Source organism: Tachyglossus aculeatus, chromosome 4 (assembly GCF_015852505.1).
Source record: "Tachyglossus aculeatus isolate mTacAcu1 chromosome 4, mTacAcu1.pri, whole genome shotgun sequence".
Lineage (NCBI taxonomy): Eukaryota > Metazoa > Chordata > Mammalia > Monotremata > Tachyglossidae > Tachyglossus > Tachyglossus aculeatus.
This window is the reverse complement of record NC_052069.1, coordinates 37,228,678-37,243,293: the sequence shown is the minus strand read 5'-3', so window position 1 is coordinate 37,243,293 and position 14,616 is coordinate 37,228,678. Positions and strand designations below refer to the sequence as shown.

The window sequence follows — 14,616 nt, the reverse complement described above, 5'->3', positions numbered from 1 at the left end:
TCTCCGTGTGTGCCCACGCACACATACGTAAAAGCTTTTTCATGGGTCCCTTTCTCTCACCTTACTCTGCACTCTCTCCCACAGCTTCAGCTACTAACTAAACACCTCTGTGGGGTGGACTTCTGAGCCTAGGTTGCTTGTCCCCTGTCCTTCTCTGCACTTTTACATTTCCTCCTGCCTCCAGATCATGGGTAGAACGCGGGCCTGAGAGTCAGGAGGACCTGGGTTCTAATCCCACCTCCGCCATGTGTCTTCTGTGTGACTTTGGGCAAGTCGCTTCACTTCTCTGGGCCTCAGTTCCCTCATCTGCAAAATGGGGTTAAGACTGTGAGCCCCATGTGGGACAGGGACTGTGACTGAACTCCTTGTCTTCCCTCCCAAACCCTGCCCTCTCCCTGACTTTCCCGTCACTGTAGACGGCACCGCCATCCTTCCCGTCCCACAAGCCCGCAACCTTGGTGTCATCCTCGACTCCGCTCCCTCATTCACCCCTCACATCCAATCCATCACCGAAACCTGCCGGTCTCAGCTCCGCAACATCGCCAAGCTCCGCCCTTTCCTCTCCATCCAAACCACTACCCTGCCCGTTCAAGCTCTCATCCTATCCCGTCTGGACTACTGCATCAGCCTTCTCTCTGATCTCCCATCCTCGTGTCTCTCTCCACTTCAATCCATACTTCATGCTGCTGCCCGGATTATCTTTGTCCAGAAACGCTCTGGGCATGTTACTCTCCTCCTCAAAAATCTCCAGTGGCTACCGATCAATCTGCGCATCAGGCAGAAACTCCTCACCCTGGGCTTCCAGGCTGTCCATCCCCTGGCCCCCTCCTACCTCCCCTCCCTTCTCTCCTTCTCCAGCCCAGCCCGCACCCTCCGCTCCTCCGCCTCTAATCTCCTCACCGTTAGGCCTCGTTCTCGCCCGTCCCGCCATCGACCCCCGGCCCACGTCATCCCCCGGGCCTGGAATGCCCTCCCTCCCTCTGCCCATCCGCCAAGCTAGCTCTCTTCCTCCCTTCAAGGCCCTGCTGAGAGCTCACCTCCTCCAAGAGGCCTTCCCAGACTGAGCCCCTTCCTTCCTCTCCCCCTCGCCCCCCTCTCCATCCCCCCATCTTACCTCCTTCCCTTCCCCACAGCACCTGTATATATGTATATATGTTTGTACATATTTATTACTCTATTTATTTATTTACTTGTACATATCTATTCTATTTATTTAATTTTGTTAGTATGTTTGGTTTTGTTCTCTTTCTCCCCCTTGTAGACTGTGAGCCCACTGTTGGGTAGGGACTGTCTCTATATGTTGCCAATTTGTACTTCCCAAGTGCTTAGTACAGTGCTCTGCACATAGTAAGCGCTCAATAAATATGATTGATTGATTGAGCCCCTTGTTGGGTAGGGCCCGTCTCTTTATGTTGCCAACTTGTACTTCCCAAGCGCTCAGTACAGTGCTCTGCACACAGTAAGCGCTCAATAGATACGATTGAATGACTGAATGAATGAACCTGATTTGTTTGTGTCCATCCCACGGCCTGGAACATAGTAAATGCTTAACCAATACCGCAAGAATTATGATTAGATCCTGCCACCACCCCAAAATCAATGGGTCTAAAGCTCAACTCTTCTTCCTTCCCAAATCCCCTCCTCCTCCTCAATTTTGCAGCCGTCGACAACGGCACCGTTCTTCCTGTCTCCGAGGCTTGCAGTCTTGGCACTATTAATTAATCAGTGATTGTTATTGAACGCTTGCTGTGTGCAGAGCACTGCACTAAGCGCGTGGGACTGTACAGGACAAGAGAGTTGGCAGACTCCTTCCCTATGCACATAAAGCTTACAGCCTAGAAGTAAATACAGGTGTTATAATTAATTATGGATATGTCCATAAATCCTGTGGGTTGAGGGTGTGGTGAATACGGAGTGCTTGAAGCACTCAGAGAAGCAGCGTGGCTCAGTGGAAAGAGCACGGGCTTTAGAGTCAGGGGTCATGGGTTCGAGTCCTGGCTCTGCCAACTGTCAACTGTGTGACTTTGGGCAAGTCACTTCACTGCTCAGTGCCTCAGTTCCCTCATCTGTAGAATGGGGATTAAGACTGTGAGCGCCCCGTGATCTCCTTGTAACCTCCCCAGCGCTTAGAACAGTGCTTGGCACGTAGTAAGCGCTGAATAAATGGCATTATTATTATTATTATTCAGATTCAAGTGCATAGGTGATGCGGAAGGGAGGGGGAGTAGAGGAGACGAGGGCTTAGTCAAGGAAGGCTTCTCGGAGGAGAGGTGAATTTAGTCATCGTTGAAGGAAAAGAGAGCGGCGGTCTGAAGCGGGAGGGAGTTCCAGGCCCAAAGGAGGATGTGAGCAAGGGGTTGGAGGTGAGATAGTGGTGTGTGTCTGTTTATTGTGGTATTGTCCTCTCCCAAGCGTTCAGTACAGTGCCGCGCACACAGTAAGCGCTCGATAAATTTGACTGACTGAAAGATAGATGAGATTGAGGTACAGTGAGATGGAGGGCGCTTAGAACAGTGATTGTCACAGAGTAAGTGCTTAACAAATACGATAATTATTACTATTATTATTATTATCAGAAAAACAGATGACCCAAAGAAAGACTAAGGTCCTGAACTCTTTAGAGAGTCTGACATATAATGATCCGATTATCGACGAGGACAAAAATATCACGGTAATGAATGGAAGAAAAGCACAACTCAGAAATGTGAATGTTTTGTTTTGTTGTCTGTCTCCCCCCTTCTAGACGGTGAGTCCATTTCCAAGAGCCACTGTCTTGGTTTGTTGGTTTGTTGGGTTTTTTTGGTATTTGTTAAACGCTTTCTATGTGCAAAGCACCGTTCTAAGCGCTGAGGAGGTTACAAGGTGATCAGGTTGTCCCACAGGGGGGCTCACAGTCTTCATCCCCATTTTCCAGATGAGGGAACTGAGGCCCAGGGAAGTGAAGCGACTTGCCCAAAGTCACACAGCTGACAGTTGAAGGAGCCGGGATTTGAACCCATGACCTCTGACTCCAAAGCCCGGGCTCTTTCCACTGAGCCACGCTGCTTCTAGGCGGCGAGCCCATTGTGGGCAGGGATTGTCTCTATTTGTTGCTGATTTGTACTTTCCAAATGCTTAGTACAGTGCTCTGCACACAGTAAGCGCTCAATAAGTACTATTGAATGAGTGAATAAATATAAAGCTAGTATTAAGGAGTTTCCGCTTGATGCAGAGATGGTGCTCTGCACACAGTAAGCGCTCAATAAATATGATTGATTGATTGATTGATTGGATGGGCAGCCACTGGAAGTTAAGGAGTGGCGAGACATAGGCTGAACAATTTTTTAGAAAAAGCATCCCAGCGGCAGAGTGAAGGAGGGACCGGACTGGGGGAAGAGTTAGAGAACAGGAAGATAAGGAATTATTCTTAATTTCAACCTCTCTTTCAGCCCTTAGATTGTCACATGTTTCCAAGAGCCACCCGTTACTTCCCGACCAATGGCTGCTTTGTTGGTTTGTTTTGGGGTTTTTTTTGGTATTAAGCGCTTACTATGTGCAAAGCACTGTTCTAAGCGCTGGGGAGGTTACAAGGTGATCAGGTTGTCCCACGGCGGGGGGGGGCTCACAGTTTTAATCCCCATTGTCCAGATGAGGTAACTGAGGCCCAGAGAAGTGAAGTGACTTGCCCACGGTCACACAGGTGACAGTTGGCGGAGCCGGGATTTGAACCCATGACCTCTGACTCCAAAACCCGGGCTCTTTCCACTGAGCCACGCTGCTTCTCTGGCTCAGACACTCTGACTCGGACACTGGTTCATTCATTCATTCATTCAATCGTATGTATTGAGCGCTTACTGTGTGCAGAGCACTGTACTAAGCGCTTGGGAAGTACAAGTCGGTTCAGACAGTGGTAGTAACCCAGCGTGATTACTACTTCAGCCTCCTTGCTGAGCTCGGCCTGTCTCCTCTCTCTCCCTTCTCCAATCCATTGTGCCACCCAGGTGAGTCTTTTAGACTGGGAGCCCACTGTTGGGTAGGGACTGTCTCTATATGTTGCCAACTTGGACTTCCCAAGCGCTTAGTACAGTGCTCTGCACACAGTAAGCGCTCCATAAATCCGATTGATTGATTGATTGATTCTCCTAAAACATCCTGCTCCTGAGAAACGTCTGCATCGAGCGGAAACTCCTCACGGAGTTTAGATATTCAGTCAGCTCTCTCCCTCCTTCTTATCAATCAATCAATCGTATTTATTGAGCGCTTACTGTGTGCAGAGCACTGTACTAAGCGCTTGGGAAGTACAAGTTGGCAACATATAGAGACAGTCCCTACCCAACAGTGGGCTCACAGTCTAAAAGGGGGAGACAGAGAACAAAACCAAACATACTAACAAAATAAAATAAATAGAACACTTATCCGCTCTGTTCTCTCATTACATCCCACCTTGCATTCTTCGCTCCTCAATCAATCAGTTGTATTTCCTGAGCACTTACTGTGCACAGAGAGCACTGTACTAAGCGCTGGGAAAGTACAGGTAACAGAGTTGGTAACAATAATAATAATAATAATGATGGGATTTATTAAGCGCTTACTATCTGCAAAGCAGTGTTCGTTGCACGTGGTAGACACATTCCTTGACCACAGTGAGCTAGAGGGGGAGACAGACATTTATAGAAATAAATAAATTACAGATATGTACATCAGTGCTGTGGGGCTGAGGGAGGGGGGAATAAAGGGTCCAAATTCAAGTACAAGGGCGTCACAGAAGGGAGTGGGAGAAAAGGAAATGAGGGCTTAGTCAGGGAAGGCCTCTTGGTGGAGGTGGGCCTTCAATAATAATAATGATGGTATTTATTAGGCGCTTACTATGTGCAAAGCGCTGTTCTAAGCGCTGAGGAGGTTACAAGGTGATCAGGTTGTCCCACGGGGGGCTCACGGTTTTAATCCCCATTTTCCAGCTGAGGGAACTGAGGCCCAGAGAAGTGAGGTGACTTGCCCAAAGTCACACAGCTGACAGTTGGTGGAGCCGGGATTTGAACCCATGACCTCCGACTCCAAAGCCCGGGCTCTTTCCGCTGAGCCACGCTGCTTCTAGGCTTTGAAGGTGGGGCGATTACTCGCCTGATGGAAATGAAGAGGGAGGGTGCTTCAGGCCAGAGGCAGGATATGGCCAAAACATCATTCATTCAGTCAGTCAGTCATATTTATTCATTCAATTGTACTTATTGAGCACTCATTCATTCAATCGTATTTATTGAGCGCTTACTGTGTGCAGAGCACTGTACTAAGCGCTTGGGAAGTCCAAGTTGGCAACATATAGAGACGGTCCCTACCCAACAGTGGGCTCACGGTCCTGTTTGTAGAGCACTGTACTAGGCACTTGGGAAGTACAAATCGGCAATATATAGAGACGGTCCCTGCCCGAGCACTTACTATTTGCAGAGCACTGTACTAAGCGCTTGGAAAGTACAATTCAGCAACAAAGAGAGACAATCCCTGCCCACAACGGGCCCACAGTCTAGAAGGGGGGAGACAGACATCAAACCAAGTAAACAGGCGTCAATAGTATCAATATAAATAGAATTATAGATATACACTTCTAAGCAAGTATTAATATAAATAAATATACTCTATATGTACATATATGCACCAGTGCTGTGGGGCCGGGACGGGGGTAGAGCAGAGGGAGGGAGTCGGGATGACGGGGAGGGGACGGGGAGCTGAGGAAAAGGGGGGCTTAGTCTGGGAAGCCTTCCTAGAGGAGGAGAGCCTTCAGTAGGGCTTTGAAGGGGGGAAGATTGGTGCGGTGAGATAGATTCATTCATTCAGTCAGTCGTATTTATTGAGCGCTTACTGTGTGCAGAGCGCTGTTCTAAGCGCTTGGGAAGTACAAGACCGTATAAAGACGGTCCCTACCCAACAGCGGGCTCACGTAGATGACTCCGCCTCATTCTCTTCTCAACTGTGGCCCACTTCTTGCTGAGACCTCACACTCCCTTTCATAGCCAGCTCTCCTGAAAGCCCTTCTGAAATCACACCTCCTCCAAGAGGCCTTCCCCGCTTGATTTCCAGCCTCCCCACCGTATGTTTCCCAACTTTCAAAAGCCACCTAATCACCCACGTTCTCTCAATCTCATTTAACACTTACGCACGCATCTATTATCCTCTCTTACTTCCTCCTATTTTCAATGCGTACCTCATCCCGCTCGATTGTAAGCTCCTTGAGGGCAGGGTCACGTCTTCTTGCTCGGTTGTACTCTACCAAGCGCTTAGTGCTGTCTTCCGCCTGAGCCGGAAGGCGGATGATGAACCAAGGCAACGGTCAATCAATGGTATGGATTGAGTGAACCATTCATTCATTCAATCGTATTTATTGAGCGCTTACTGTGTGCAGAGCACTGTACTAAGCGCTTGGGAAGTACAGGTCGGCAACACATAGAGACGGTCCCTACCCAACAGTGGGTTCACAGTCTAGAAGGGGAAGAGAGAGAACAATTTGTACATATTTATTACTCTATTTTACTTGTACATATCTATTCTATTTATTTTATTTTGTTAGTATGTTTAGTTTTGTTCCCTGTCTCCCCCTTTTAGACTGTGAGCCTGCTGTTGGGTAGGGACTGTCTCTATATGTTGCCAACTTGTACTTCCCAAGCGCTTAGTACAGTGCTCTGCACACAGTAAGCGCTCAATAAATACGATTGATTGATTGATAGAAGGGGGAGACAGACGGCCAAACAAAACAGCAAGCACTTAATCTTGAGAAGGCACTTAATGTCATCACTCGTGATATTCCCAGTCATGAATGATAATTCATCAAATCAAATATAATTGTGATATTATTGTATTCCAAATATTGGCAGCTATTCAATGAAGATGGAGAACAGTCTGCCCAGCCCTCCCTGTCGTAAGCTGCTTGGCCGCAGGGAAAGCGGCTACCAACTCTGTTGCGTGGACTCTTCCAAACGTTTAGTGCAGTGCTGTGCATAGAGTAAGCGCTCAATACATACAATTGATTGATAGGCAAGCCCACTTTTGGCCTAATACCCTTCAAAACTCAAGTAGGTTTGATAATATTGCATTTTTTGGAAGACGGAGCCCTCGTTTTTTATACTATTTAATAGGTATCGAGTAGGAAACGTATAGAGAAATAACGTACCTGAACCGGTGTCATTTAAATTAGGGTGAGGAAAAGTGCTTGGTTGTTTTTTTTTTCCAGTTTAAGTGAAGGCCTTTAAATGGAATGCTTGACTTTCCATTGGTTTTCCCGCAGGTCTTTGTGTTTGATGTTGGAAAGAAAACCTGGAAGTTTTATGATTGGTCTCAAATTACAACCGTGGCAGCATTTGGAAAGTATGACCCGGAACTCATGTGTCACGCTCATTCGCAAGGCTCCAGGATAGTGCTGAAAGGTCAGTTAAAGTCGGAATTTGGGGTCGTTCATTAGATTTTAGTTGGAAGAATCTCGAGCCGTCTCCATCTTCCTCAGTTTTTCAAGTAGGAAGTGTTTTCAGGACTTTATTCCGTTCTTATCTCTTTGTCAGATACCAGAACATCATCAATCGTATTTATTGAGCGCTTACTGTGTGCAGAGCACTGTACTAAGCGCTTGATAAAGGACTTTTCAGAAATCTCAAAAGTCCTTTTGTGTAGTTCTGCTTTCTTTACCTCGTGAGTCTAAGCCTTTTTAAAACAAGAATGCCTAGTGAAGGTGTCCGGTGGTGTCCCTGGGTCTCTAAATTGGAAAAAATGGTTTGTCGTGATTGCTTAAAAGATGCTCTTGGGAATTAATGAGGTAGTGGCATTTTTTTGTTGACCTGTAGCCTCTTTAAAGAGAAACGGTACAAACGGAGGGGAAACAGGCCGGAGCACCGTGGTGTGTGATGTTTGCTAAGCATTTCAATCTCACTAGAAGACGTTCGCGTTCAGGTGAAATCTTATGCTTTATTATCTCTAGGAGATGTCCCCTTAAAAGATATTGTTGATCCGGCATTCAGAGCGTCTTGGGTAGCCGAACAACTGGATTTGGCCAAGAAACAGTATATGGATGGAATTAATATAGATATAGAGCAAGAAGTTAACGACTCCTCACCAGAATATGACGCATTGACCGCTTTGGTTAGAGAGACGACGGAAGCATTCCATTCGGAAATTCCAGGATCACAGGTGAAAAGACGAAAATGGACTTTCGCAACTTGAGATATATGCATTTTCTCCTCTCAATCAATCAATCGTATTTATTGAGTGCTTACTGTGTGCAGAGCACTGTACTAAGTGCTTGGGAAGTACAAGTCGGCAACATATAGAGACGGTCCCTACCCAACAGCGGGCTCTCAGTCTAGAAGGGGGAGACAGAGAACAAAACCAAACATACTAACAAAATAAAATAAATAGAATAGATAGGTGCAAGTAAAATAAATAAGTAGAGTAATAACCTAAGAGCGCGGGCCTGGGCGTACGAGGACCCGGGTTCTAATCTTGGCTCTGCCACACACCTGCTGTGTGACCTTGGGCAAGTCACTGAACTTCTGTATGTCTCAGTTCCCTCATCTGCAAAATGGGGATTTTCCACCCTCCTGCTTAGACGGTGAGTCCCCTGTGAGACCTGATTATCTTGTCACAAACCCAGCACTTTGTACAGTGTTTGACATATAGTAAGTAATAATTAGTAATTGTGGTATTTGCTAAGCACTTGCTACGTGCCAGGTACTGTACTAAGCGCTGGGGTGGATACAAGCAAATTAGGTCGGACACAGTCCCTGTCCCATGTGGGGCTCACAGTCTCGGTCCCCACTGGGACCGTCTCTGTGTGTTGCCGACTTGTACTTCCCAAGCGCTTAGTCCAGTGCTCTGCACACAGTAAGCGCTCAATAAATACGATCGATTGATTGATTGATTTTAGAGATGAGGTAACTGCGGCCCAGACGAGTGGAGTGACTTGCCCAAGGTCACACAGCAGACGAGTGGTGGAGCCGGGATGAGAACCCCTGACCTTCTGATTCCCAGGCCTGGGCTCTATCCACAATGCCACGCCATGTGAGTGCATAACAAATACCACAATTATTATTATCGACAATAATACATTATATATTATAATAACATATAATTATAACGTATAATTAATATGATAATACTACATGTTATATGCAGATGTATAATATACATGTTATATGTATATTATATGTATATGTATAATATACATATTATATGTTGCCAACTTGTACTTCCCAAGCGCTCAGTACAGTGCTCTGCACACAGTAAGCACTCAATAAATACGATTGATGATGATGATTGATGATGATATATATTGTAATTAGAACGCTATATACAATACAATACTATTAATATATCATTAATATATAATAATATTATCGATAATAATAATAATAAAAAATAGATTTTTCAAGAGCCTAATGGGGTTATTTGGAGACGTTTTGAAGCGTCTTGTGGAAGACACGGTTAGTTACGGAAGTAAAAGAATTTTACTAAAACGTAGTCGGTAGTTCAGACTCTTCTTTGCTAGCGGAAACACCCTTCTTCATCCCAGACCGAACAACTTCCCCTTCTCGATCTCTCTTCCCTTCCTGGGCTTCACGCTCCCCGGCCCATCATTCACTTCATTCACAGTATACTTTCACCTGTATATATGTATATATGTTTGTACATATTTATTACTCTATTTATTTATTTATTTTACTTGTACCTATCTATTCTATTTATTTTATTTTGTTAGTATGTTTGGTTTTGTTCTCCGTCTCCCCCTTTTAGACTGTGAGCCCAATGTTGGGTAGGGACTGTCTCTATACGTTGCCAATTTGTGCTTCCCAAGCGCTTAGTACAGTGCTCTGCACACAGTAAGCGCTCAATAAATACGATTGATTGATTGATTAATATATAATTAATATATACTAATATTATCGATAATAATAATAAAAAATAGATTTTTCAAGAGCCTAATGGGGTTATTTGGAGACGTTTTGAAGCGTCTTTTGGAAGACACGGTTAGTTATGGAAGTAAAGGAATTTTACTAAAATGTAGTCAGTAGTTCAGACTGTTCTTTGCTAGCGGAAACACCCTTCTTCATCCCAGACCGAACAACTTCCCCTTCTCGATCTCTCTTCCCTTCCTGGGCTTCACGCTCCCCGGCCCATCATTCACTTCATTCACAATATGCACCATTCACCTGTATATATGTATATATGTTTGTACATATTTATTACTCTATTTATTTTACTTGTACATATCTATTCTATTCTATTTTATTTTGTTAGTATGTTTGGTTTTGTTCTCCGTCTCCCCCTTTTAGACTGTGAGCCCAATGTTGGGTAGGGACTGTCTCTAGATGTTGCCAATTTGTGCTTCCCAAGCCCTTAGTACAGTGCTCTGCACATAGTAAGCGCTCAATAAATACGATTGATGATGATGATTCACTTCCACTTTTGCTGTCTGTGTTCCCCTCCGCTGGTCTTTATGTTTGCTAATCCCTTTTCTGTTCATCTTTCTCCCCACTTATTTTGTCCCTGTCACTGTGCCCCCACCCCCGTCCTCCTTCCTCTATTTCCCTCGTCACGTGCTCTGACTTCTGTTTGCCGTCTCGTCGTCCTCTTTCGCTCGGTGTCCCTCTGCTTCTTGCTTCCTCTGATCTTCTGGTTTCCGCTGCCCTGAAATCTTGAGAAGTAGTGGAGGAGAGTGGAAAGAGCGCGGGCCTGGGCGATAGAGGATCTGGGTTCTAATCCTGCCTCTGCCGCTCACCTGCTGGGTGACCTTAAGTCACTTCTCTGGGCCTCAGATCCCTCCCCTGAAAAATAGTGACTAAATCCTACTCCCGTCTGTTTTTTTAATGGTATCTTTTAAGCCCTTACTTTGTGCCAGGCACTGTACTAAGCGCTGGGGTAGATACAAGCGAATCCCCCTTCTAGGCTGTGAGCCCACTGTCGGGTAGGGACCGTCCCTATATGTTGCCAACTTGTATTTCCCAAACGCTTAGTACAGTGCTCTGCTCACAGTAAGCGCTCAATAAATACGACTGATTGATTAGAACAGTGTTTGGCACATAGTAAGCGCTTAAAAGGAAGTAAGTGAGGAAGTAACAGTGCTTGGCACATTGTAAGCGCTTCATGAATACCATCATCGTTATTATTATTATCCTAGGCAACTCTGTCAGGTCAGCTAATAGAGACATAAAATTCTACCGAGGTTCCGGGACGCCTGGGTTCCAGTCTTGTTCATCATCGGGCCGAACACAGTCCGTGTCCCGCCTGGGGTTCACAGCCTTAATCCCCATTTTCCAGATGAGGGAACTGAGGCCCAGAGAAGTGAAGTCTCTTGCCCAAGGTCACACAGCAGACAAACGGCAGAGCCAGGATTAGAACCCAAGTCCTTCCGACTTCCAGGACGATGCTCCATCCACGAGAGCACGCCGCTTATCAGCTGTGTGATTTGGGGCAAGTCACTTCACCTCCTCCAGGAGGCCTTCCCAGACTGAGCCCCTTCCTTCCTCTCCCCCTCGTCCCCCTCTCCATCCCCCCATCTTACCTCCTCCCCTTCCCCACAGCACCTGTAATATATATATATATATGGTTGTACATATTTATTACTCTATTTATTTATTTATTTTACTTGTACATATCTATTCTATTTATTTTGTTAGTATGTTTGGTTTTGTTCTCTGTCTCCCCCTTTTAGACTGTGAGCCCACTGTTGGGTAGGGACTGTCTCTATATGTTGCCAACTTGTACTTCCCAAGCGCTTAGTACAGTGCTCTGCACATAGTAAGTGCTCAATAAATAGGATTGATGATGATGATGATGATTCTATTTATTTTATTTTGTTAGTATGTTTGGTTTTGTTCTCTGTCTCCCCCTTTTAGACTGTGAGCCCAATGTTGGGTAGGGACTGTCTCTATATGTTGCCAATTTGTACTTCCCAAGCGCTTAGTACAGTGCTCTGCACATAGTAAGCGCTCAATAAATATGATTGATTGATTGATTCTCTGGGCCTCAGTGGCCTCATCCGTAATATGGGGTGAAGGCTGTGAGCCCCCCGTGGGGCTGATCACCTTGTAACCTCCCCAGCGCTTAGAACAGTGCTTGGCTTCTCACAGTTTTGACACCTGTCTACGTGTTTTGTTGTCCGTCTCCCCCTTCTAGACTGTGAGCCTGTTGCTAAATCTCTATATGTTGCCGACTTGTCCTTCCCAAGCGCTTAGTCCAGTGCTCTGCACACAGTAAGCGCTCAATAAATGCAATTGAATGAATGAATGCTTCTCCTAGTCAGAATGTGAACCTCAGATGGTACAAAGATGCCATCTGACCCGATTTTCTTTCATTCATTCAGTCGTATTTATTGAGCGCTTACTGTGTGCAGGGCACTGTACTAAGCGCTTGGGAAGTACAGGTCGGCAACATACGGGCTTTGGAGTCAGAGGTCATGGGTTCAAATCCCGGCTCCGCCAATTGTCAGCTGTGTGACTTTGGGCAAGTCACTTCACTTCCCTAGGCCTCAGTTCCCTCATCTGGAAAATGAGGATTAAGACTGGGAGCCCCACGTGGGACAACCTGATCACCTTGTAACCTCCCCAGCGCTTAGAACAGTGCTTTGCACATAGCGCTTAATAAATGCCATTATTATTATTATTATTATTATTTTATAGTCTTTTAGACTGTGAGCCCACTGTTGGGTAGGGACTGTCTTTATATGTTGCCAACTTGTACTTCCCAAGCACTTAGTACAGTGCTCTGCACACAGTAAGCGCTCAATAAATACGATTGATTGATTGATTGATATAGAGACGGTCCCCACCCAACAACGGGCTCACAGTCTCGAAGACTTTCTTGTATCTGCAGTGCTTAGTATAATGCTTGGCACTTACTAAGTGCTTAACAAATACCGCTTCAGTATTATTATGATTAATAATCATAATAATAAGAGTCCTCCCTTTTGCCTCGCCGCTTCCGTCCCCCACGGTGTTTTTTCTTTTTCCGGCTAATCTCCCTTTCTATTTTTCAGCAACCTCTTTGCTCCCCGTCCTTTAGTACTTACTCCGAGAACTCAGAAGAGGCGAGCCCCATGCCCCCCACTTCAACCTCCCCCTCTCCCCCATTCTCCATTGGACCTCAGACGTGCACAGTTCGAACAAGACTGGGACCCAGGCATCCTGAATCCTCCGTAGAATTTCCTGTCTCTATTAGCTGACCTGACAGAGTTGCCTAGGATAATAATAATCAATCAATCAATCAATCGTATTTACTGAGCGCTTACTGTGTGCAGAGCACTGGACTAAGCGCTTGGGAAGTACAAGATGGCAACATATAAAGACAGTCCCTACCCAACAGTGGGCTCACTGTCTAAAAGATAACGACGAACAACTGGATTTGGCCAAGAAACGGTATATGGATGGAATTAATATAGATACAGAGCAAGAAGTTGATGACTCCTCACCAGAATATGATGCACTGACCACTTTGGTTAGAATAGGATAATAATAATAACGATGATGGTATTCATTAAGCTCTTTTTATATGCCAAGCAAGTGCCGGGGGAGATAGAAGGTAATCGGGTTGGACACAGTCAATAGAGTAATAAATCTGTACAAATATACATGTTTGTGAAGCAGCGTGGCTCAGTGGAAAGAGCACGGGTTTTGGAGTCGGGGGTCAGGGGTTCGAATCCCGGCTCTGCCACATGTCTGCTGTGTGACCTTGGGCAAGTCAGTTAACTTCTCGGAGCCTCAGTTCCCTCGTCTGTAAAATGGGGATGATGACTGTGAGCCCCACGCGGGACAACCTGATCACCTTGCATCCCCCCAGCGCTTCGAACAGTGCTTTGCACATAGTAAGCGCTTAACAAATGCCATTATTGTTATTATTATACAGAGTCTTAATCCCCTTTTTACAGATGAGATAACTGAGGCACAGAGAAGTTAAGTGGCTTGCCCAAAGTCGTACAGCGGAGAAGGGGCAGAGCCGGGATTAGAACCCGGGTCCTCTGACTCCCAAGCCCGTGGTCTTTCCACTAAGCCACGCTGCTTCAATAATAATTACGGTGTCCGTGAAGCGCTTGCTCCGTGCCAAGCACTGTCCTAAGTGCTGAGGCAGGTACAAGGCAATCAGGTTGGACAGGAGGCTCACACCCTTCATCCCCATTTTCCAGACGAGGCAACTGAGGCCCATCATCATCATCATCATCAATCGTATTTATTGAGCGCTTACTATGTGCAGAGCACTGTACTAAGCGCTTGGGAAGTACAAATTGGCAACATCTAGAGACAGTCCCTACCCACCAGTGGGCTCACAGTCTAAAAGGGGGAGACAGAGAACAAAACCAAACATACTAACAAAATCAAAGTGACTTGCTCCTGGTCACAAGGCAGACAAGTGACAGAGCCAGGATTAGACTGTGAGCCCACTGTTGGGTAGGGACTGTCTCTATGTGTTGCCAATTTGTACTTCCCAAGCGCTTAGTACAGTGCTCTGCACATAGTAAGCGCTCAATAAATACGATTGATTGATTGATTAGAATGAGACGACGTAGACGAGAGTTGGGCATTGAGATAAATAAGCCAGAGGCATAGTAAGCACTTAAGTACCATAATAATAATAATTATTATTACTGTTAATAATAATTAACAGTACAAG

At 45.8% G+C, this 14,616-nt stretch overlaps 1 protein-coding gene across 2 annotated transcripts in view; it reads left to right on the top strand.

Annotated features, from left to right (window-relative positions):
• The first annotated feature begins 2,574 nt into the window (after positions 1-2,574).
• Positions 2,575-14,616, top strand: part of CTBS (chitobiase) — a 30,758-nt gene continuing 18,716 nt past the window's right edge. Inside the window, exons 1-3 of one of the 2 annotated variants that reach the window (XM_038745738.1) lie at positions 2,575-2,671; positions 7,253-7,391; positions 7,937-8,145. In XM_038745738.1, coding sequence (XP_038601666.1) covers positions 2,585-2,671; positions 7,253-7,391; positions 7,937-8,145 — 435 coding nt within the window. In that variant the 5' untranslated portion in view covers positions 2,575-2,584. Of the gene's footprint in view, positions 2,672-5,900; positions 6,312-7,252; positions 7,392-7,936; positions 8,146-14,616 lie in introns of those variants that run through there. The other variant, XM_038745739.1, reaches the window with a different exon arrangement.